The 26,246-nt window shown below is 38.1% G+C and overlaps 2 protein-coding genes across 2 annotated transcripts; one reads left to right on the top strand and one right to left on the bottom strand.

The window, feature by feature from the left end:
- Positions 1-273: 273 nt before the first annotated feature.
- Positions 274-26,246, bottom strand: TFB1M (transcription factor B1, mitochondrial). Its single transcript, XM_072333798.1, has 8 exons — positions 26,093-26,246; positions 24,919-25,060; positions 22,780-22,931; positions 20,398-20,506; positions 19,002-19,153; positions 15,507-15,626; positions 3,127-3,254; positions 274-1,127 (listed from the first exon to the last, which is right to left on the bottom strand). Exons 1-8 carry the CDS (start codon positions 26,159-26,161, stop codon positions 869-871), a joined length of 1,131 nt encoding a protein of 376 aa, XP_072189899.1. The 5' UTR covers positions 26,162-26,246; the 3' UTR covers positions 274-868.
- CLDN20 (claudin 20) lies at positions 9,214-12,528 on the top strand. The gene is made up of 2 exons (XM_072333038.1): positions 9,214-11,060; positions 11,871-12,528. Exon 1 carries the CDS (start codon positions 9,467-9,469, stop codon positions 10,124-10,126), a length of 660 nt encoding a protein of 219 aa, XP_072189139.1. The 5' UTR covers positions 9,214-9,466; the 3' UTR covers positions 10,127-11,060; positions 11,871-12,528.

Here is a 26,246-nt window from a genome sequence, read left to right as displayed (position 1 = left end):
AGGTGCTAGTGAGTGGCAAAATTGCGTGCAGTGGAAAGCAGCATAACAAAATGAATTTTTCAATACCATGGGCATTTATTTTCTTTGGTTTTCATTTTTGCTTTATTTAAAGCAGAATTAAGTTATTTGAATGTGTTTTAGTGCACAACAGTGCAGAAATTTCATTTTTGTATGTTTCAAGATGCTGTTTATACTTTATATATATATGTGTAAATACAAAAAAAAAATCAAAGCTTGGCCTGTAATCTTTTATTTGACTGTATTTTTTATTTTCTCTACCAGCCTGTACAGTAAAAGACAAGTATTGTACTTAGCCATGTTTTCTACTTTTTATCATGCCGCTCTTCTCTTAAACTCCCAAGTTCTTTGCTTTTGTATATATGAGAAAGAGTATTAGCAGACCTTGAGGCAATCTGCGCACTTTATCCCCCATAAGCCAGTCACTTGAGTATATTTATACGAGGCTTTTGTTTTTAAAATTACTCTGCACAGTGGATTTTCCCAGATAAAAAGTGCATAAAACCCCAGACGACATCTTACATGCTGCAAGTAGGAAAAGCATTTTTTATGTTACAATAATGCACTCACATTCATACAAGATGTATTATTATTTCAACTTAATTACTTATCTCACAACATACCTTGTTGTGGGCGTATGTTCTGTCCCCTGAAGTGAGAAGAACCAGTAGGCGCGTTGTAAGTAGACTGTCCTAAACTTCTGTCTATAGCTGAACAGAACAAAACAAAATAGGAAAGCCCTCTTCACCACTTTTTCAAAAGTTATTTCTTCCGTACCTGAACAGATGTAAGAATACATGAATCAACACCTCTAGATCAACGAGTTAAATCCCAATTCAGTCTGCTGCAATTACAGATGAGTTTCCTCTTCTGTTTGTTCTAGCTGGTCGGTACTTTCGAGGGAATGCTTCCTCTTCTTCTGCGCTAGCTCTTCTCTATAATTGTATGCAAAAAGGCTCGGGTCTTCATCACACATTTTCCTGTACGTATCGCACAGATTTCTAAAGTGCGACATAGTGAGCTGAAAAGGACGCAGAGTCGGATCAACATCTGCTGCCATCATCAACTGTTCTGTCCTTTTCAAACGTTCTCTTTCAGGAAACAATATCCTAAAGTCAGGGCAAAGAGAAGACAGAGAAACACAGACAGTTCAGTTTCCATGAAGAGATAAGAGGTTCCCTTGGGCTTTTACATAATCTTAAGACAGATCATTATCTAAACAAATAGAAACTTAGAAGGGCCACTTTTCTGCAAATACAACTTCTGGCAATGTGAAAGATGATATTTGTGCCCTGTACATCAAACACATGCATGTATGCTCATGGTTAATAACATTAAAAGAGAGCTTTGGGTATGGATAGTGTCACAGAGCCTTCTTGGAATTAGCCTAATATTTAAAGAGCAATAATGGAGTCAATTTTGCTCAAAGCACCTTAGATCCAAACTACATAAATAAGTTTTTTCCAGCTGTTTCATTTCAGTGGGACAGGTATTATAATGGGTTGCCTTTGACAAGCTTGGCAAAAAGCTTTGAGTAACTGGAAGTTGGCTCTTGGTGGACAGACAGAACACAATGCTAAAAAGAGGTTTAGAGGAAGGACAAGAGAAGGTGGAATCTCTGGGAGCAGCCTGGTTTAAGGTGTAATGCACCTCAAGGCCTTGAAATCTCCATTACTTTCCTCGAGCCAAAAATCACCTTTTATACAAAGACTATGAAAAGTCTATACATCAGTAGTAACACTCAAGCTACGCTTTTTTCTTCCCAGATTTAACAGTTTAGTCTTTCATGCTGCATCTCTCTCAGGTCCCAGAAATTAAACACACTCATTCTATTACCTTGTTTTTATACAGTATCTTGTAAGTAATGTAACAGCTCCATTATGCACCACAAGCTGCTCTTTTTTTTGTTCAGGTCAGCTAAGGACTAAGAGGATTGTGTTTCTTAGCTGCATGCTAGGGCTAAAGTACAATCATCTGTTAGGGAATATGTGATGTTCAAAAGTTCAGATTTGCCCTCCTTGCCACAAAAGAATGTACAGCAGTTATTAGCTACTTCATTTTACACAATCTTTAATAACAGCTTTGGCAAAAATATTCTACATTACATAACATATACATGCTGATTGCATGTGCCTCTTGATTATACTGTCAACTGAAGCCAGTCTTTCATGAAGACTGTAAATCAAATACAAAGCTAGCTGGTTTGGATACCTCAGTCTCTCACCACTTTCAAATGCAAACACTAACATTATTGCAGACAGATTAGCATTCAGTTTTGAATGCCAGACATCAGTACAACTCATTGCCTCAGAAACAATCAATACACTTCTCCATCTAGAAAACAAAGGCAAAATTCTGTGTATGTCCACCTACAAAAATAGCAACATGTAAGCCTTGTAGTTTAGCAAGGCATCATCCATCTAAACTGCTTCAAAATCATGCCCAGCAAACCTTCAGCTAGCTGAAACTACAGCTCTATGCCTCAGATTTCCTAAGAAGAGCTCTGTCATATATTTCTACAGTGCCCAACACAGAACTTTTCCCATACCAAGTCAGACACGTATCTACGCTCAAGTTTTAAAAGGATCCCTGAAGAACAGATTGACGTTTTCCTGCACCAGTCAGAGAACCTAGTAAATTCTCTCAGTGAGACACAAGGCTTTTTAAAGAGGCAATAACAACTCCATACAAGGGAAATCACAGAAGTAAGAATTTGACCTTTTGACACCATCCCTCCAAATAAGTAAAATTTCCCACAGCCTGATTTTTCTCTCCACAAACAGCAATCATCAGTTAAGAATTCTGAGACTTTGAACCAACAAATGCATGTTATTGATCTTCAGTCGCTTTTGCCATTGTTATTTTGTTCAATTATCGGAGAGACACAAATTGGAAAGGACACCAATTTCATTTATCCCAGCAATTTTAAAAGCTTCAATTACATCAACAACCATGCACAGTAATTATTATTTAACAAAAACAAAGAGGCATTCAGCTCATAATTTTGTCTCCGTTCTGAAATTGAAAGATCTGATGAACTACGAATGGCATATTTAACCACAGTAAATAAAAACAAATAATAGGGGATTTTTCCTTTAAGTTCCTTACTCAACTCCGCGGCAGCAGTATTTTCTTCTAAACTGAAAAACACTTTGAACCACTTTTTCTACTAGTTCAAATGGCTGCTGTATCTTCGGTTGCACCAATGGAGTGAAATGCACTACCGCTACATCCACCTGCAAAGAGAAACAAGACATCAAGATATCCGGGCACATGCATTCCTCTGAGACACAGTACTTTACAGTTTACAGGTTAGGCATCAAGAAACAGGAAAACACTGTGACAGGTAACAGCTGTGTGACAACCAATGCCACAGTACTTGATTTGGCTTAACTTTCAAAGCCCTGGAGTATTTTAGTCTTTCTTAGTTATCTACATATTTCTAATTAGTTCACACGCCATTAGTACTTAGTACTTTTTTCCCCATGGCACTTCCTCCATCCAGCACAACTTCCATGTCATCTGTAAAGTAATTAGCACTTCTTTCTTCAGATCCTTCCGCAAGACAATTCTGACATGATACACAAATTAGACAATATTCAATATAAAGGCCGAAGGGCAGCTGGAGAAAATTGGTATTATAATTAGAAATCAAAGCCATTTCCCATCTATTTTCTGTTGCTTTAGGGCTTTGGCAAAATGAGAGCCAAGGAATTACTTTTCAGTCTATTAAGATTTTAAAACTCACATCTACTCAAATGGCAGATCAAAATAAGGTCGCGTTCAATTTAAGTGGTAGTTGAACTCTGTGTTCAGAGTCAATTTACGCTGTGTATCATCACTGTTAATCCAAAATTACATTTGAATGTTTCCACACGGATCTCTTTAACATTTGTTATTTTCTTTCCTAGTTCCTGTATCAGCTTGCTTCACAGACCTGCCACTTCCTTTGTGTCTGAAAACAGACTGAAGCAACATCCTGCCTTCAGTATACACAGATGTACATATAAAAAAACACAATATGTCATGCAGTTATAGTTACATCATATTATGTAATAACACCCTGAAGAATACTTTTTTTCCCCCCACTTTTTCTGTAAGCTGGACTTTTTTGTAAGACTAAGATTGCTTTAATGAGTAAAATATAATTAAAAAAATACCATGAGAGCTTATTTAGAAGTGAGATGACAAAAAAAAACCTGGCATACAGAATCTGTGGAGAAAGGCATATTTCTCTAAAATAGTTTCTGAATTTCTCATGGACCTCAGCACAGACCCCTACCTGTTAGGAAGAGCATGAGCACACAATGAAAAACTGTGGTCACATTGGACATCAGAACACTTCAGCTTTCTGCAGGGTAAATATATCCTTTGCATGACCAAAAGCTTCCTCGCACAGAAATACCAATTTACATGCATGTACGCTCACCTACATTTTTGTCAAGAAATATACCAATACATTTCAATCCCTGACATGCTGTAATTCTGCGATTTGCCCCACAAAACTAGGGACAAGAAAATCACTGGAGAACATCTGGGATCCCCTCCCCTCAATCTTGCAGAACCCATCATCAGTGAGGTATGAAGACGCCTCTGCTTTTGAGAGAAGGAGCTGCATCTTTGACTACACCAACTAAAGGATAAGAAAAAAGGATACAGTGTAAACTTTAAGGGAAAAAAACAAACAAACAAACAGCTTGACTTGCAGGCTGGTAGGCAATAATTTCTGCTTCTGAAAGAAAACAGCACTCCTCAGCGTTTGCTCCATTACAGACACTGTTTTCTTTGGACCCCAGGAAAGCTGCCTGGTTACTATAGCGACAGATAGAGGGAAAGCTTTTCACTTCTAATTGGCCACTCCTTTAAAATTATCCAAGCCATTTGTCACTAACCTTTTAAATATGCGCAAGACAGAGAGTGGAATTATGAAAACCAGTAGAGTACACGAGAGTGCTTGAAACACACAACTATGTTATTTCTAGCACTTTATTTCTTGCCCTACCAATATTTTCAAAATAATACTCAATTCTAATAAAATAATGAATATCAAAATTATCCTACCAATATGTCCTGATCTGTCAATAGTATAACAATTATTCTCCCCTTACTATTTTAGTGTTTGAGTACAAAGAATGCTTATGTTCTAGTGAAGCAGGAGTAACACGTGACAAAGTACAATGTAATTCAGTCTGTTGCCTTGCTTATAAAATTGATGCTCTAAATCAGAATGAGCCTAAATGAGACAATTTTTACTAACTGTTAGCAGCAGAAGTCTCATGATAGGCAATACATGTATCTTGCAGGAAGCCTGTATTAAAAGCAAACCCACTTTTCTTTTTCCAAGCTGTACTTTTCTCCTACAGGGAGCTGAAAGCTAAGCAGAACGTTACACTTCATTAAAGAAGATTGTCTGAGTTCCTAATAGGATAGTTCTAAGGCAGGTCCTCCATCAACCAAGCTTTCAGCACCAGCATTGTGTCTGTGCGCTACAGGCAAGCGTTCAGTCTCACACCAGGTATGCTGATCTCACAGCCCCTTATTCTGATGTGAGGGTTTCGCTTTGGTTTCCCAACCAGCAGAAAACAACTGTGGCACTATGAGCAATAATATACAACTTCTTATTACAGTATTGGAAAAGCTGAGTTTCCTTCCCAAGGATAGCCCTCAGTCCTTTAACACATACCTCCTCACAAGAAGCAATGATCCAGGATGAAGAGGCACTGGATTATTCATAATCTGACCACATTACTATCACTTTTTTTTGATGGAGCAAAGAGCCACTCAGATTTTCTAAGTGCCACAGTGAACTTCCCTGCAAAGCCTCATTTCAGGTTAATGAATTCAGAGACTGTTACTGCACGTATGATGTGAGCAGTGTTCTTCTCCTCTCTGTCATGTCCTATGCTTTTGAAACTTCATTTTCATTTGCTATTTTACCATCCAATCAGTAGCGCTATAAAGGTCCCTTTGCAATTTTTCAAAGTTAAACCTCATCTTTACTACTCTCATTATTTTCGTGAGCAAAAAATTTTACATCTTCACAATTTTCCAGGCTCTTTAGGTTACGCAGCACAAGCATTTTTTTAGATTTGCTGCACAATTCCACTGACCATTCATTTCTACCTATTTACTTGTATGTTATTTTCCAGCCAACTATCGGTCCCTGTTGAGACCCTTCCTCTTAACTCTGCAACAGTTTATTTCTTTCAGGAGTGTTGTGATGGGATGACAAATGCCTTCCAAGAGTCTAATGTAATCACACTGCGGACCACGCATTCTCTGCTCCAAAGAACTCCCAACAAATGCATGAGACATTGCGTGCATTTCTGCAGCACTTATACATTATCCACTACTTCAGATTTTTATAGCAGCTCATATCAGTTTGCTCAGTATTGTAGAAAGCTCCTGACAAGCAGAAAAATCCTTAAGAACAACTGAATATGTTGTACCAAAGTTCATGCATTCTATCAGCTCATATGGCAGCTCCTGAACTATCAGACCTGTTTCTATCTGGGAGCAGAGAAACTTCTCTTGGCTGTAACAACTAACCTGACCAGCTATTAAATGTCACAACATCTACAGAGACAAACCTGAGGATGTAAAACATTCTTCTCTGGTAAATGAAAATAAAACAAATCTATTCTCTCAAATCTTTTTGAACACATATGTCAACCAAAAGCTATGGTTATGTCACTGTGACAGTCAGACAGGCTTTTCTCCCAGCTTTGTGATTTCTTACCCTGACTTGTTGAGGCCACTTCACCAATAGGCTGCAATTACCACATAAGCTTTAGAGCAGCTTTATTCCTTCATTCTTTTATACATAATGGAAAGGTAACAGAGTAAAGGACGTCCTACAGAAGGTGAAAGCTACCAAGGACAGACAAGCAAAACCTGTAGCTGAAGAAAAACGAGCCACTGTTCCAATTAAAAATTAAAATACACTGCATAGTTCTTTCCTAGGAAGTTTAAACTCATAATAAGATTACATGTGATGCAAAAAGAAAAAAGAAAAAAAAAATAATGAGAGAATAAAAACCCTCTACAGCTCCCACATGAACTTAAATGAATCATATCCAGCCTCAAATTCGTATGTCTATAGAGTTTCTGGATTCTTATGATTTTACTTCTCCTTTTTAATCACCGTTGGCAGCTTTAATCATAGCACTTGGATATTGTTATGTGTTTAGCACTAAGAGCCTCCACGTATTTTTCTGTATAATCTCTTTGCTTTCCCTTTCTAAGTGTTTGTCAAACAAAACTCATTAAACAAAGTAGTCCTTTATTCTCTGGTAGATGGAACTAAGAGAGGGAACAAACAACAGTACTGCACTTGCTGTAGAGAAGAGAAAAAACAACACTCCAAGAAATTTTGTTAATGCATGCCAATGCAGTTTTATATGAGAAGGGACAGTCCCATTCAGGAGAAACCCTATTTTTTGAGGACATCGACAGTGAAGAAAACTTCTCAGACCTCACATCCAGCAGTAAGTGTTACATGAGCAGGAATGCACAATAATTGTATCTTCTATTATGCTTACAATGCTTATACTTGAATTTATCATGCCTTTAATTCAGTTGACCCCATTAATTATAAACTGTGACTACCATTTGCAGTGCTTTGGGTTTCTGTGTGCATGCTGTAGCTGAAATGTTAAAACTGAAACAATACAAAGGCTAACTTGAAGTCCTAATGAGTTCTTCCAGAAGCTTTTGGGCTATCAGGAACACATCAGCTCCTTCTGCAAAAGGAAGATAAGCCATCTTTCCTGTGGGCCTGATACAAAAAATGATACGTATTTGTCAAAGGGGCTCTTCGCAGTCTGAACAAAATGACGGAATTTTGAAATAGGCAAGGCTTGGAAATAAGGTTTTTAAATATATTAGCTGCTATCACTCACCTTAAATACAATCATTTTATATATACACACATTTATGCTGGACAGAGCACATAATTGAACAATTACCTAATTTAAGTACAATATATACATTCTAGCTTATTACTAATACTACCGAATTAAAGAACTACTTGATACGTAACGCCACTAACAACACATTCATCAAAAGCTTGCTGCCTTATGTATAAAAATATGAAATAAGTGTACAATGCTACAGTTATTGTGCTCCAATCAATTCATCTGTATCCCCTATTATCACGGCTTTTCAAAAATGTTTATTGCTAATAGACCGATTCCAATACTATTGTTTGTATTTAGACAGAATGTCTGAGGAAGTGTAAGGACTGCCCTTTCTTTAGCACACTGACAAAAAGAACTGCCTGTTATCCAGCCTCGCTCTAAATGCAGGACACCTTTTCTAATCCTTATCACAGGTTTCAAACTGTTCTTCTGTCTCTGCTATCTCAATGGTCCCGTAGATGCAACAGCATCAATTCTATCTTCACAGATCTTCTTAACAACTACATGTTCTAATCTTACTACACGAAATTTGGCTTTTAAAACAAGAACAGCCTTTCTGCCTTTTAACAAATCTTATGAAGTGCCACCGCGAGGGAAATTTGCAGATTATTTTAGATGGGTTTATGATTTAAAAAAATGCTCTTACACAACTAAGTAGTGCCATATGTATAAAACAGTTAAAAACAGTATTTCATTTTAGAGACAAAAGCATGTCTTACTCAACCCTATGACATATTTGCTAGGACTGCTGGTCTATGCTGAGGACTGAAAATCATTATGTGAAAGTGAATTAGTTATTCTGATACGTTATACTTGTGACTTAATTATGAAAATATGGCAAAAACTGAACACCATCTCAATCCCCTTCAAAACAACAAATTCGCTAACAGTTAGTTATTAAAGAAAAGAACACTGGTATTTAAAGAGCTGAAATAAAGGGTTACTTGGAATTGTAAGTGACTGATATCATCATAGTCTTTGCTAAAAAACAGTCAAAAAGAGCCAGAGCCATCAACATGCTAATGGAAGATATGCCAAGTGTACAACATAACTTTCACAACAATATTCTTCCATAATGGCTGATAATCTGCAAGTTTTTAATGTTCCACTTACAAGGTGTAGCTGTGCAGTAAGCCTGTAATCTGCATACTACAACCAAACACCACTCTGGTAAACTATGTTTTGTTTGATGGCTTGTAATCACGTATTGCAGAGCAGCTCCCCCTCACAAGCAATGCTAAAACACTGTCCGTTTGTTATCATTGATGACCAAGTGCCTTGCACACAGCCGCTCAGCTGCTCTCATCTGCTTGCAGGGTCACATTCAGTTACTCATTCACATAGCTCTGATTTTAAATGCAAGCTTATTTTGTTTGCTGATTTCTCTTTCTTTCTCGCTGCACTTCTCCCTTCCCCCCCCACCCCCTCTCTATCCCACAGCCAGCTACAGCCTTGGCTACGAAGCTATCAACCAGTTACACAGATTTACAAGAGAGAAGAGAGCAGACAAAAGGGGACAGCAGATAACCATGGCATCAGCTGGTCTGCAGTTCTTTGCTTTTATGCTGGCTTTGTTTGGCGTTTTTGGAGACATCGCAGCCACCTTGCTACCAAACTGGAAGGTAAATGCAGATGTTGGTTCCAACATCATAACAGCTATAACACAGATGCAAGGACTGTGGATGGACTGCACATGGTACAGCACAGGGATGTTCAGCTGTACCCTGAAATACTCCATTCTGTCTCTGCCTGTCTACATCCAGACTGCACGAACCACCATGGTACTGTCTTGCATCCTATCAGCCTTTGGGATCTGCATCACTACAGTTGGAATGAAATGCACAAAGCTGGGAGGGGACACCGACAGCAAAAGTCACACTTGTTTTGCTGGAGGAGTCTGCTTCATTCTCGCAGGTATTTTTGGATTAGTACCAACATCATGGTACACAAGAGAAATCATTTCCAATTTTCTGGACCAGACCATTCCAGAGAGCAGTAAACATGAACCAGGAGGAGCGGTTTATATAGGATTCATTTCAGCAGGGTTTCTGCTTGTTGCAGGTGTGATTTTCTGCACTTCCTGCTTTAAAAAGCAGCAAGGAGCATGGATTTATCCTCCAAAGCAGCAGCATCTCCCATCCGGAATGCAAGAGAGCAATGCAGGTTACAACCTGAAGGACTATGTGTAAATACCGTTGTTTTTTTCCACTGAGGCTTTTTTTTCATGCTAAGTATACTCTGATTACTCTAAAGAATGTGTAACATCTGAATTTTCTTACATTTGGGCTGTAATTATATTTACATAAGGAATTTTCCTCTTAGTGGTATCAGTAAAAAGAACAAGATAGGAAACAATGCTTGGGTCTGCTGAAAGAGTACTTTTTTGACTGACTTTTCAAACCATTCTCTACGACTTTCCAAGTAAGATTTACTGAAGAAAAATAAATCACCTCAGCATAAGCAACAGTACATTTAATGTACTGATAGCTTGTTACAGCAAAGACACTTCTATTTAGTAAAATCAGGCTACTGATAACAGAATGTTCCATACGGTATTTTACCTTTTAATTATGATGCAAGGAAAAGAAACAACCATTCTCTGTCCAAGAAGCCCAATTGAGCAAATTTTATAAGGGACACATCTGCCTTTCATTTTTTGTTCTAAGTTGTCATAGTAACATTTAGATTTCCTAAACAACAGTACGAAGCAAAAAAGAAATAAATTACCCAATAGAAAAAAAAACCAACACCGAACTAACAACAAAAACCTGTACTCCCAAACTTAGCTGCACAGCATTTTGCGTACCAGGAATGAGAATCAGTGGAATCATGTCAAAAATGTCTCTCACCCCCTAAGCTTCTACCTGCTGTGGATTTCATTTATTACTGTTACAGAACTGCTGGTTGTGCACTCTTCAATCGCTGCTAGTCTACCATGAGTGTTAGATTTGAGGAGCAGTACAACTGAAATGTAACTGTGACTATGAAAATGTCTGCAAACTGTGATGTGGGATACAAACTACTCATCTATTTACATGAAAAATCCAAAGCATTTGGCCTCCAGCTGCCATTTATTGCCTTGAACGTTTTCGGCCTTCTAAAGGAGCCCACTTGTTAGCACAGGTAAGATGATATGATGCAGGCCCTTAAATTCAGGAATATTACAACGTTGGACAAGTCTTCCAACAAAACCAACTGCTATTTATTTGATATATTTATATGCAACTTTCAGTTCTCATGTTATTAGCCCCAAATTCGTAAGAACAGTATAGAGACACCATAACATTAACCATAGAGTTAATGCGTTCAAAAGGTAAAATCTTCAGTTACAGCATTTTAGAAAGTGAAATGCTTTATATCTAATAACGTAAAAAGTCACTGTTCTAATATCTGCATTCTCTGAAAGAAATTTCAAACTTCCATCTTGCTCTTATTACTACTGTTATGTAGCCATTTGGAGTTTCTTATCTATTCATCAGGGAGCTTCTTCCTACTACTATTCCGACTACTAGTATTATTCCTACTTAATATCTTATAATACTTAATATTACTTAATATCGCAGACATAACAATGTGTAAAAAGCCAATTTTTCTTTGCTTAAGACAGAATGCTGTGCAGCATCATCCTTGTTCCATAAAACAGAAGCCCATTATGACTCAACATTCATAGGTATTGTTAAAATATTATTCACTCACTAAGCAAATGAGGTAACCAACTCGTTATCAACCATTCTTCTACACCTTTTGTTTGGGGCCTGACATAACATTATGCTGTGATCACTGCTAACATTTGTGAATGAAAATCCGTATTCATAAATCAGGAACCAAAGACATTTATACATATGAAAAATGTAATAATTGCATACTCCAAGCAAAATGAAATATTCTCCAATTACATAAGCAATGCATTTTTCTTTCTTAAACTTTACACAGTAGTACCTGCACTTGTTCAGACACCTATGAAATAAAAGTCAAGCACAGAGCTGCATTATTCACAACACGCTGCAAAGAGCTTTCCAGGAAGGCAAAGGTTCTATCTACAACAGTGACACCTCAAGCCATGTCAGTCTACCCCCCTGAAGAAACAAACAGAACAAGATGTTGTATGGGAAACTGCTGATCACAGCCTGAACCTCTGATTAACCACCTGAGGCAAGCAATGAGTCAGCTGTGGGAGCACAGGTGAAGGTAATTCAGCTGTGCTACAGGAAGGGGTGGAGCTTGGCTCCACCTCTCCCACATCTCACTTAAGGGCTGACTACCACTAAGGCGGGATCTCTTCTCCTGGAGATTGCTCCTTTGTGGAGTTTCCTGCGAACTTTCAACATCAGTAAGCATTTTCCCTTTATCCTTCAATCATGATAATCTTTCATACAAAACATCTGTATAACCTCTGTTTACCTATTGACTGTATAACTGTACAATTGTATAACAGTACAGATGTCAAGACACAGCAGGATTTTAAAGGAAACAAAGTACAGTGCAATGGGTGTCAGGTCTGTCTGAAAAGCCTGTATTATCAGCTCTTGCAATATAATCTGTATTTGCTGTAAATCAAAGAAATATATTAAATAATTACATGTTTGCATTTAGTGGTACTGCCTTTTTGAGAGGTCCTTATTCAACTAAGCAACAACTGATTATAGGATTTGCTTATGCTCAATTGTCGCACCTTCATGGAGTTCTCTCTCCTTTTCAGTCAATAAAGGCCTATCCAGTACAAGCAAATGGAAATTTTATTTATAGTTACCCAGTACCAAGACACAGATGACACAAGATTTTTCATTATAGCTTTACTATGTACTCATACTGCACCCACAAAGTTTTGGCCTTACTGTACACTACTTCACATACTTAACTGTCAAATTAAAATCCTATTAAAAAAGAAGGCTAGAAAATGGTAAAACAAATTCCAAAAAATGCAATCAAAAATGTAAAGCAAAAAAAAAAAAAAAAAAAAAAAAAGCTGTCATATGAATGGTTGTTTTTCTTCACAATAGATAGCTGTCACAAAAAATAACATAACACATCTGGACAGTTACCTGACTAAAAAACACAGAAGGAATTCTATACTATCATCACAATATACAGACATAGGCTGTAAAATTCACTGTAATAAAATCATGGAATCACAAGGTTGGAAAGGGCCTACAAGATCATCTAGTCCAACCATCCTTCCATTACAGTTGCTACCACAAGCCACTAAACCATATCTTGTAGCTCCTCATCTAGACACCTCTTGAACACTGCCAAGGACAGAAACTCTACCAGCTCCCTGGGCAGCAATTCCAGTGCCTGACCTCTCTCTGAGAGAACAAGATTTCCTTATGACTAATCCAAATCCTTTCTGGTACAACTTGTGGCCATTTCTTTGGGTCCTGTTTGTTGCCTGGGAGATGAAGACAAAGCCATCCTCCTCATCATCACAAACTCCCTTCAGGAAGTTGTAGAATGTAATGAGGTCTCCCTTGAGCCTCCTTTTCTCCAGACTAAACAATCACAGCTCCCTCAGCTGCTCCTTGTAAGATTTGTGATCCAGACCCCTCACCAGCTTTGTTACCTTTCTCAGGACATGTTCCAAGGTCTCAATGTCTTTCTTGTAGTAAGGGGCAAAAAACTGAACATGATACTTGAGGGGCAGCCTCAGCAGTGCTGAGTACAGGGGGATGATTACCTCTACACTCCTGCTGGTCACACTATTTCTAATGCAGGCCAGAATGCCGTTGGCCTTCTTGGCCACCTGAGCACACTGCTGGCTCATGTTCAGCCAATCATCAACCAACACCCCCAGGTCCCTTTCCTCTTCACAGTCCTCCAGCTGCTCAGCCCCAAGCCTATAGAGCTGCATGGGGGTATTGTCACCAAAGTGCAGGGCCCAGAACTTGGCCTTGTTGAACCTCATCCCATTCATCTCAGCCCAGCAAGTGAGCTAATCTAGATCCCTCTGAAGGGCCACCCTACCCTCAGGCAGATTGACACTACCTCCCAACTTGGTGTCATCTGCAAACTTACTGAGGGTACACTCAATCTGTTCATTGAGGTCATCAATAAAGACGTTAAACAAGACAGGCCCGAGTACCAGCCCCTGGGGAACACTATTTATAACAGGTCACCAGCTGAACTTAACTCTATTAACTACTACCCATTAGGCACAGCCCTCTAGCCCATTCCTCACTCAGAGAACAGTATACCTGTCCAGGACATGGGCAGCCAGTTTCCCCAGGAGAATACTGTGAAAGACCGTGTCAAAGGCTTTGCTGTAGTCTAGGCAGACTACATCGACAGCCTTTCCCTCATCTACCAGTCTGGTCACCAAGTCGTAGAAGGAGATTCTCCAGATGGAGAAGTTTTCTGTCTTCACCTGAATCACCGGGGGTGTATCCTGTGTAGCATGCCACATTTCAGGGAATAAATTGACCTGAGGATAACTGATCTGTCTAGAAGGTGTTGAGGAGCTCATTCTTCTCCTTATCCTCAGTGAACACATTCCCCAGTGCATCAAGTAAAGCTTGGAAATTTTTCTTGGCTCTTCTTTTATCATTGATATATTTGTAAACGAATATCTTATTCTCTTTTACTGCAGTGGCCAAACTGAGTTCAAGATAGGCTTTTGCTTTCCTAACTTCCTCCCTGCACACCTTAGCAAAGGTATGCAAAAATAAGGGAATGACCTTCTATAAGCTCCCAAGAGATAAGCCTGAGGGATAAAAAGACCTACAGAGTGACTGTGAAAAATGGAAAAGATGGCTCATTAAAGAATTAAACCAACCATTTTAAGAGAAACTTTCAGAAGCAGCAAGTAAATTTCCATGTGTACTCAGGGCAAATAGATCCTACTCACTGTCATGCACACATTTTTACAAAAAGAAAAAGAATAAAAAAAAAATTGGATCTCTGTTCAAAATGCAATTTAATTTTCTCATTCTTGATTCCTGTAATCCCAATGGATTTGTTAAAACAACAAAAAATAGTAGCAGGAAATAAGAGGATAGCAAAGACACTTTTTTCCTCTACAGAGCAGACAAAAGAGAGAAAAGATGCTTACTTTTTTAAACAGGGAGTGGGATGTAGGTGACTAAGTGGTATAGCAAATATGAGGGAGTTCAAAACACTGCAGATGAGTAAGGTGAAATGCGCAGACTACAGATGTGGTAAAAATAGTGATCTGTGGCATTTGAAAAGCTTTTATTAACCAGGGTCTTTCAGAAGACCCAACAAATTTTCCAAGCAGTTTTAAACTGTCTATAATGGCAAACTGTAAAATAGCTTTTCAAAGATGTTGCAATTCTAGCAGACTATCCTGTCACTAAATTTAAATCTCCACAAATACCCAAAGAACTACTGTGATCTTGCAAATAGACTTGAACATCAAAGAACAAGTTCTCAGCAACCAAAAAGAAAAGAATGTTGCTGAGCCATGGATGCTTCACTTTCATGCATGTCATATCACCCTACTTAGTAGTATGGAGATGCTGAATTGAGGACCCAACTGCTTTACTGCCTGAAAGTCAGATGCAGTGCCTAACTGAAAAATTAACAATACAGTTAAAATAACATAACAAAACTTACATCCGGCTTTGGAACAAAGGCTTGGCCTGGTATTACAAAACAGTTCTCAACAGTGCAGAGATGCTGAGACATGATGGACAGTCTGCTACGTTGTTTGCCTCCCGTATTAGCTGTGAGCCTCTGTTGAAGAACCAAAACACATGAATCAGTGAAACTGAATGGACAGAACTCTCAATTACACAAAAGCTTGATTATCACTATGATCAAAGACAAAAAAAAACCCAACTAATTCTTAAGAGCTCACATCAGAGTTTAAGCTCAAATCATCTAGAACTATTTTCTCCTATGTAATACATTTCATCATGGTATCATGCTAATTTACAACCGCAGTCCTTCAATCAAATTAATTTTGAAGAATTTTGAAGCTTTCACATCTTATTTATCACTACATTATTAAAATAAATAACTAAATAAAAATAAATGGAGCAGTCCGTATATCTTATAACATCTTCTAAACATTATATAGCTTCATGTGAAATTCATGCTCATAAAATACTGCCCACACTATGTCAGAAAAACAAACTAAACCCAATGCTTAAGATACTTTTTCCCCTTCTTTTTCCATCAAGTCTCCTAAAAGGCAGTTTAAGTATTAGCATGGAACAAATAAAATCCATTTCAACAATTTCTCAGAAAGCAAACAGTGATTCTTTCAGCCTACATGAGCATTTAAAACTACCTTTTATTGTTTCAGAGGAAACTTATCAAAACTAACTAAATAAAAACAGAACAAAAAAAAAGAAAAAAAGAAAGCTGATTAGAAAGTCTAAGAACAAAGCAACCAGATATGCACTTCCTTAACTCTGCAATGGAAATGAAATGGACAGCTCTTACAGCCCTTCAAATGCTTATTTAAACGAGCCAGTCTACTTTCCATGAAAACAAGTCTGAGGCTTAGTTCCTGTCTCTCAGTTTACAGAGGGAATAACTTAAGAACATACACCTATAGGCAGTAACATCTTAAATAACTTCAATCACATCTGCAGGAACATACCTGAGTATGGCACTCTGCAAAAATGCTAAGAATATTACTTCTGTAACCTGAGCTATTTAGGTAGTTGGGTTTTTTCTCCCTTAGCTCTCAAAATTTTCTTTGTACTTACCTTCAAAATGTGGACAGCACCTGAAACTGCACTAAATCAACCATTTCAGAAATTCAGATAACTAACCAATATTTTTGCATCTATGTACTAGGAAAATTTCAAGACAGGAATCAAAACAGACTCTGGAACGCAGTCAAGGTGGTACGTGACATTTCTTTAAGGTTGCACACTATCAGATCCTCCCAGTGTTTCTCAGGAACAGCTATCCTCCTTAATAGGCCTCAAAACTCAGTATATTAATCATAACTACTGATTCTCATCAATAATTTTAATCAACGTAGCCAAATAATATCAGAATAGATAAGTCAGTTGTAACAGGCCCATACCAACATAAATCATGACACTGTAGTTATTAGAAATAAAACAGCAAGAAAATACCACCAGCAAGAAATGCAAAGGTATTTTTTTACTTGTATATAACAGCGCAAACTCGCTTGACTGCAGATTGGCACACTGATTTATTTTCTCAACATAAATATCAAATTATCAGAAGTGATTTTGAAGCACACAGGGCCATTCCATTATAGCACATTACCCTTCCACTGAACTTATGATATGTACAACCAACACTTATTTTGGTATTTAGGTTCTTAGCTTACAGCGGATCAGCAAGGATATCTAGCTTTTAAGAAATCTTCTTTTCAGATACATAAAATATCAACAAATAAGTTTTTTAAATTTTCTACTGTGTTAAACTGTTCTATATTTGCATGTACAGAATACTCCTGTACTTGCCAAATATCAATGGCAAATATCTGCTTCAGAGTGCCACAAGAAAGATTACCGTTCCTCCTAATCATAAAACAAAAGAGTGTATCCCAATGAGCATTCATTATGAAAAAACAAACCATAAACTATTAAGTTTCTGCATCAGAGAAAGCTCTGTGTTTGAATAAGCATAAAAACATGAATCAAGATGTACCAGAATGCAAAGTCAACAACAATTACCACTGATTAATTGTACAGTCTTGAACATACCACCCCACTTCCTAGTGTTTTTAACTTCCCGGCTTTCTAAGTACAAAGAATTTTAGAGTGCATGGCATTTTGCATCTCATTTGAGCTATGTTGGGTACCAAAGCACTGTAATCTGCATGTCACCATCAGAGTATGCAGCTGGTTACAAAAAAAACTACAAAGTCCACTTATGATTTCAGCATTATGCCACTTTTTTCACTGCTGTCACAGGTCTTTGTTTATTATTAATCATCGCTTTGCATTTTCTATTTTAGTCCACAAGCCATATTTTACAACTATGTATAGTCTCAGATGACATGAAGTCCTTTTGGAAAACAGAATGAGCTCAGAACTGAATTAAAAAGCCCTGCTCATGTCATAACAAACACTTGTCCCTTGTGATCTCTAGAGCCATCTGCTGGAACAACTTCAGTACTTTTCTTAAAACTTGATTGCAGAGCTAAAGCACTAACAGCGAAGACTGGTTTTCTATGACCCCAAAATGAAATCAGACATGCCACTTGCATGCGTAAGTAATTAATTTGCATACAGTAAAAAACAGAGTAATTTTTTTTTTTTATAATATTCATTATAAAAGATTAAAATTAAAGCAACATAATTAAAGCAACATATGTATTTAGGTTGCATAGAGGAAACTTTATTTCCTATTTCCAGCTAATTAGACAGAAATTCAATCAAGTAGGATCACAGAATTGCAGGGGTTGGAAAGGACCTCAAGAGATCATCAAGTCCAGTCCTCTGCTAAAGCAGGTTAACTACAATAAGTCACACAGGTAGGCATCTAGACAGGTCTTTAATATCTCCAGATAATCTACTACCTCTCTGGGTAACCTGTTCCTGTGCGTTGTCACTCATACTGTACAGAACTTCTCCCACGTGTTACTACAGAACTTCCTATGTTCAAGTTTCAGGCCATTACTTCTTGTCCTGTCACTACACACCACCAAGAAGAGCGTGACCTTACCCATTTGCCTCCTACCTCTCTTGAGAGCAGACCCACGTTACTCATTCTTACCTCATATGGGAGATGCTCCAGGCTCTGAATCATCTTTGTGGCCCTCCACTGGACTCCTTCTATGAGATCCCTGTCTTTTTGAACTAGGGAGCCCATGAGCAAAGCATGGAGGGGAGGATCACCTCCCTTGACCTGCTGGTCATGCTCATTTTAATGCACCCCAGCATACCAGTGGCCTTCTTGGCCACAAGGGCACACTGCTTGCTCATGGCCACTCTGTTATTCACCAGGACATCCAGGTCCTTTTCTGCAGAAATCACCTCCTGCACGTCATCCTCTAATATCTACTGATGTATATTCTGTGACATTATTACCTACTTACACTGTTTTTGTCTTTTTTTTTTTTTATTCTTTTTTCTTTAAACTAATTAAAATTTAGGGAAAACAGTAACATTTTACCTCTGCAACTTCCTTCTGAAAAGTCAGTGTCATCTGTGTCCTTCCATAAATAAAAGGTCCGTCTCTTTTAGAAACATTTTCAAGCCATTTGACGATTAGAGGTGTTGAAACACTGAAGGGTAGATTTCCAATGATATGAATATTTGGTGGCTCTGCTCACATTTGATGGGGAAAAAAAACAAACAACTGTCATAAAGTTAAATAAGATCTGCCATGGAAGAATGCTTACATAACAAACATATGAGTCTATCAATCTAGACTTAAAATACTAAAATAATTTTTATTGCGACACATTAAAATTTTGCCTTTCCATTTATACTCATCTTACACTGACAAAGCTGTTACTGTTTATGGTAATTAGTTGAAAAAAAAAAAAAGTTAGGTTTGGTTCTTGCTCACATTAGAATAAAAAAGTAGCTTTCACCCAATTTTCAGCAGATCAGTAGATTTCAGCTGAGCTGCTCCAGAATAGCAGAAATATATAACTTACACATTTCATTCATCTATGACTATCAGATACAGAGAAAATAGCCACACTCATTATTTTGTCCAACACATTTCATCCCAGGGGCTTTGAGGACTCAGGGGAGTCAAAGATGTAACTTAGCTCAAATTAAAGAGAGATCTCTGCACAGAGTCCTGTATGGAATCAGAAAGCTTTATAACTAGCACAAAACAGCTCCTTAGCCATGCAAATTTATATGTATTATTCAATTCTGCATTGCACCAATGCATTTGTTACACAGCACAAAGTAGATATTGCAGTAGAGGTGGACAGAAGAAAGCGTTGCTCTTTCTTAGCTAGCGCAGCATTTAATTACATGAATGGCAGATGACAATATCAAATTCAAGCTGGGTTTTAGGCAGTTTACTTATTATTCACTTTCCAGGCTAGGATATTTCTAGGATATTTGTGATTTTTCTCAAATACCAGCCACAGATTGATTACAGTTGAAATCAAAGCAGTAAGAAAGCCCCCTTTTTCAGAACACATTTCCTAAAAGCTTCAGAGAAAGTTAAACAAATTTCTTCGCTGGAATGATAGCAGTGGTGGCTTGTCTTCCAAACAGAAAAAAAGCTGGGAAGAAAGTGTACAATTTTGGTTTACTTTCACACTTCCCAAAATTTGCTAATATACAGTCATGATATCCTAAGGCAAATAACTAAAATGCTTCTCAATAATGTTGACTAAAGTGAATGTCACACAAATTCTGCTCTTCCTTAAAAGGGGAAGATGATTCTCTGTTTCCTTACAGAAAGAAATTTGGCTGCTGGATCTCCTTACTTTCAAAACATTCCAGAAGAGAGCAATGCAAGCACTGAGTGAATTCCAGTTATACCTCTGCACTTAACTCAGAAGCCTTAAAATGAATCCAGAACAAGCCCAAGTACTAACCATCCTCCCAGTTCTTCTTTAAGTGATTTGGAAAAGCCTTCTCCATCTTATATGTCAGAATATCTCCATGAACAATGCGTACTTTTCCTGGAGCTGCTTCCGACAGCATCTGTTCACATACAAGCAAATAGAATTTACAGTGAATATTAAACACTCTGATTTTCAGCATCATCCACAGCATGAAAAAAAACCCTGCTATATACTTTTCTTCAATACACAAAAAATGGTAGCAATTAAAATTGAACACAATAACTGTTTACCTTCAAAAAGCAAGCACTAATGAAAAAAGTTCAGTATGTACCTAAAACCTTAGTATTCACAGCTGCACAATTCCTAATAGGGAGTTTAAACCTGAAAAGGCTGACAAGATTATCTTCAATAAAACAACTAACAAACTCTATAGTATTAACAAATAATGCAAGTAGCAAGTTTAGGAATGTTTTTGGATCTATTACAATGAAACATGTTCCTGGCCACAGCAGGGGGGGGTTAGATGATCTTTAAGTTCCCTTCCAACCGAAACCATTCTATGGTTTAACGATTCCATGTGATTTAAGTGCAATTATTTTCAACTAGGAAAACAAATGTAACCACAACTCCAAATCACTTAATGGGTTTTCCAGCATTACATTTGCAATTATATTCCATTCAAATTCACTAATCTGCCATGATTTGTCAAATCTTTCTTTGAAGCTATTCCAAGTGCTGTAAATGGATGAAAGATAATGTAAGATCAATAAACTTAGAAAACAGCACAAGAGGAAACCAACAGCCACCTACACAAAGGATTACTGAAATATGTTCTACTGCTTGTTAATATTAGTTTCCATGTCAGAAGGAATGCAGGTTTTATTTAGTATCATCCCTAACATAATTGAGAAGTGCATTTGACAGGAGAAAACCACAATCATATACATTCAATTTGAAATCAGAAACTGAGGGAAGTCACTAACACTTTCTTCACTTTAAAACCAATGTGTGCAGCTAACATGGTTCCAGGAGCTCTTATGCAACAAATACATGAGCTGAGTAATTTTTCCTTTATGCAGATCCTCTTGCTCTTCACATACAAGTGAAAGGGTGTAAGAAAACAAAAACCAAAGGGCATGGTTCAAAAAACCTGAACTGTCTTCCTGGAAGAACTGTATATTCAAACTACTCTGACTGAGAGCACCTTCATTCTCCTCATAAATGTTTCCAGCCTAACAAGTATTAGGGCATATGGCATAGGGCGTTTGTGATTCTTTAAGAGTGAGACAGAACTGACAGACTTTCAGCTTGTGTAAACTGTTACTCTGAACACATATGTTCTTCACTACATTTCCATTTTGCAGTAGTGGATCCCAACTTCAGCTTTGCAATAGAAATCACAGATGGAAAAACAGGTAGTGAAAAATGCTCCGTGCTTTATATCAGCATCTTATAAATACCTAAAAAGACATTTATAAAATAACAATTGGGAACTTTTACTTAATTTCTGACCTTTTCTGTTATACAAATCAAGGAAGTTTTATGGGCATTCAATAATTGATACAGCATTTAATATGGAAATGGAGGAAAAAAAAATTTAGAGGTAATATGACCTATATTGTCACAAAAGAAAGATAAATTTTGTAATACATAACAACAAAACAAAACAAAAAAACATGTCAAAACCGAAGAAATTTTGGTCACTGTTTTTCTTATACAGCCAAGTTCTAAAACAGGGAATTTTCAAAGCAACATAAGGAGATGGTACTTGCAAAATGCCTCAACTTTATATCAGCTTATATGTGAACTTATATCAGCTACATCAGCTACAAAGAAAGGAGCATAAGTGTCATGGGTTAACCTAAAATCTACCTGCACCCATGACAGGGGGGCAGTCGGCCCGCAAGTTTGAGGGGTTTTATTTTTTTCCCCTTGAAGATGTGAAATAAATGCTTGTTTTATTTTTCTGTACCTGAATATGAACCTAAACTGAATTGTTTTAACTGGAGATTAACTGGTCAGAGTTTTATAAACTTTAAGGCAAAATTATTAGGATTAAAATGAAAAATGAGATTAAAGGACATCAACATCAACGTTCAAACTACTATTTCATGTATAGCCTCTTTAAAGCACTTGAAACAGCCCAACGTTAGGAAAAAAAGAAAAAAAAAAAAGCACCTTTATTCAGTTGCAGCATCAGATCAGAAAGAGACAACGGGTACTTGTTATGGTAAGACAGGATCGATTAATTGCCATAGTACATGTTTTCATTTCAAGCAAATGATAGTTCTGATTTGAGCCTAAGTATCAAAGCTCTTTTCAATGCTCTGATCTAAGTAAGACACATGAACCTTTCCGTGTTCTTAAAACGATCACACATACATTTGTAAGAATCATTCTGCAATTCGATACCTGCAATCCGGGAATAAATCGAGTATCTTTTTCAACCAGGAGGAGCTGTTCAACACCAGCATTAAGAATAGACCTGGTAATTCCTCCTGGCCCAGGGCCCACTTCGCAGACATAAGCATTTTTCAGCTCGCCAGCTTGTCTCACTATCTTGTCTGCAAGACAATAAGAACACACTAAGCCCTTATTCTCCAAAGGAGCCGGCTTACTAAGATAAGCACATTCTCACCCTAACAATAAACAATGAGTTTATCTCAGAATAGGCACAAACAGTGACACATCCCACTTACACAATCACGTCTGCTAGACTGCACAGAATTCAGATTTGTTTCATGCCAAGAGATACTCTTTACTGCTCCAGTGTTTAAAGAAAGGCTATTTCCAGTTTACTGTCTTTCATGTATGTTGTTGCTCATTACAGAATCAAATAAAAGGAGAATATTACTTCCTTTTTATTTATTTATTTATTTATTTTTAATCTATAAACCAGAAGTAAGCACCCAACAACCTAAGGTCTCAATGCTTATCTTTATAAAGGTGTATCACTACAGAACACCTGCTTTAAGGAAATGAGATGCAAAAAGTGAAGCTTGAGCAAGACTACTGCATACGAATAGAAAGATACAACACTGAAAGTCAATACAGATGAGGAAGAAAGCAAATGAACAACTGAAAAAGGCTTAAAGTAAGGATTAAAAACATAGCTAATGAAACAAAGAGATTCTTAGGAAGCACAGAGCGTAATGCTGAGGGAAACCATACTGCTCACTCTACAAGTCTACTAAATACGTAACAAAAACAAGAGATTATGACAATGTCTATTCTAAGGTTTTACTAAACGCATCCAGACATTTTTACTCCAGCTAACAGTCTGGTTATTCAATAAGAGGGAACAGAGTTTTATATTAACATTCCTAATCTATATCAGCTAGAGTACCAATTGAATCATTGGGTACATGAAGATACACTGCACTGATTACTGTAAAACCCAGCCACCACTTAGACGATTCTATGTATCAGAATGATTCTAACAAAGAAATCTGCTGTGGATTGTACACTGCAGTCTTTGTCAGCTGCTGCTGAGAAGAAGCTGCAGAAAACTGAATTGTAACTGGTCTGAAAAGCTACAAAATTTCTGACAGACTGACATAACTAACCTTCCTAACTACTGTATATAGTATATTAGAAGACAGAAGGACTAACAGTATTTCTTGTGATATATAAGAACCTAAAGAAATCCTTGTCATGGTTTTGCAATTTTGTAATTTTGCTATCAGTATTCCACATCATAACATCATGTTAAGCATAGATAATTTTGACGAATCTGCTGCTCACAGAAAGAAGACTACATGTCCCAGGGAGCACCACGGTCAGTCAAATGACCAGGACTATATAATCTCACTTCAGTGCTGGACTCGCGCTCTTGGATCCTGCCAGCCAGGGGGAGAGCCGTGTGGAAGCGTTCCAGCCGTTTCGCCTAGAGTTACAGTAGGCCTCTCGGTTTCGGGACTCACTCTCTCTTATTTTACTTGATTCGTTAGCCTTAATTCCAATTATATTGTATTATATTGTGCTATTCTGTATTTCGATATAGTATTTAGTAAATAAGTGTGCCTCCTTAGATCGCTGCCGCTGTATTTATTTCCTTTTCCCTGTTTTTCTTTTCCTTCTGGGCCAGCGGCCTGCGGGCCGACTGCCCCCCTTTCATGGGTGCAGGTAGATTTTAGGCTAACCCACGACAATCCTTCATTTTTGAATCAAACACATATACTCAACTCACCTGAAACTTATCAAAATTAGGCAACGCTTTGATAATTCTTGATAGTTCTTATTGAACAACAGTACCTGAATGGAAATGGTACAACACAGGCTTGGAGTTTTGCTCTGAACTCATATTCTGTTATTGATACTTTATATACGAATATAACTAAAAAATACTCTGTAATTTACTCTATAAAGAAATATGTTTTCTAGGGATATACAAGCAAAATCAAGTAGTCTACATTAAAAGAGCTTTCAAAGAAGACACTTTTGACAGATGTCATCATGCAAACATCACGTCTTAGCTAGAAACCAGATTCTGATGAAACTCAAAGTATATAATTCATAATAGCTAAAAACATATAAAATAAAATAGGTAACCTGTCAATCGCAAGTCCAGCAAAAAATTCTGGGAAAGTTCTTTCTGTGCTCGAAGATGAAAAAGCTTAATGATCTCTCCCACTGTTGGCAGAGGAGGCAGATGGAAAGCAGCAGCCTTTCCTGCAGTTGCCATTGGATGGAACTGGGGGACAAAGAAGACAGTTCTGGCATTTGCAGCGAATTCACATAAGTCAAAACTCTCTGGAATTTACAACCCAAGACATGATTTACAAATCATTGCACAAGTGATGGATTTTACCCACAGGCATCTTCACTGTTGGACACAGTGCTTGTATTTAGCATGTCTCTGTGGGAGCTGGGCAAGACATTCATTTGGTTGGTTTGCCAAAACTTCGAACAAAACAAAACCATCCCATGACTGTTCACTTTCAAACTTTCTTTGCTTTTTAACAATATATAATTACAGAATGGCCTGAGTTGAAAAGGATCGCAATGCTCATCTAGTTTCAACCCCCTTGCTATGTGCAGGGTCACCAACCACTAGACCAGGCTGCCCAGAGCCACATCCAGCCTGGCCTTGAATGCCTCCAGGGATGGGGCATCCACAACCTCCTTGGGCGACCTGTTTCAGTGTGTCACCACCCTCTGAGTGAAAAACTTCCTCCTAATATCTAACCTAAACCTCCCCTGTCTTCATTTAAAACCATTCCCCCTTGTCTTATCACTATCAACCCACGTCTTAATTAAGACTTGCTTGTTTGGTTCATGGTGTCACATATAGCAAGAACACAACTGTGAAAAGGCATTCAAACAATTCACTTCTAAGTCACCTGCTCCTCTAAGCAGGGATAAAGGCAAGAATTGCAGGTGTAAGCAATACTAACTCTTAAAAGATTCACCGCGGCAAAGCATTCCACCCCCACCCCAAGCCAACCATTACAGCTCTCGGGCCCAACCATCCCAAAGGTCCCACAGCCAGGCGGGGCCTGAAGGAGCTCCGCCCGGCGGCCGCTCCTCTGCCCACTACATGGAGCCCTGGCTGCGCACACGCGGCAGCCGCAAGCGTAGCTAGGGAGAAGGATAAGCATAAGCGGGGAAGGGTGGGGTTGCTGTGTGGATAAGCGCCGCGATGCGCCGATTTCTCTCGCTGTGGGGGGAAAAAGAAAACAAAGCCCCCCAGGAGCAGCACGCAAACAACGCTGCAGTTTCTTACACTGTACGCGGGAGCTGACCCGGAAAAGGAAGCGCCTCTCCGCCCTGCGGCCTGTCCCGCAAGGCGCATGTGCCCGCAAAGGGCCCTGGTTGGCGGTGAGGGCTCGGGGCAGGGTTGCGCATGCGCCCCGGTACGGACGAGTTCAGAAGGTGTT

The sequence above is a fragment of the Excalfactoria chinensis genome, chromosome 3, assembly GCF_039878825.1.
Source record: "Excalfactoria chinensis isolate bCotChi1 chromosome 3, bCotChi1.hap2, whole genome shotgun sequence".
NCBI classification, from domain to species: domain Eukaryota; kingdom Metazoa; phylum Chordata; class Aves; order Galliformes; family Phasianidae; genus Excalfactoria; species Excalfactoria chinensis.
Note: the sequence above shows the minus strand (reverse complement) of the source record. Positions and strands in the feature narration are given on the sequence as shown.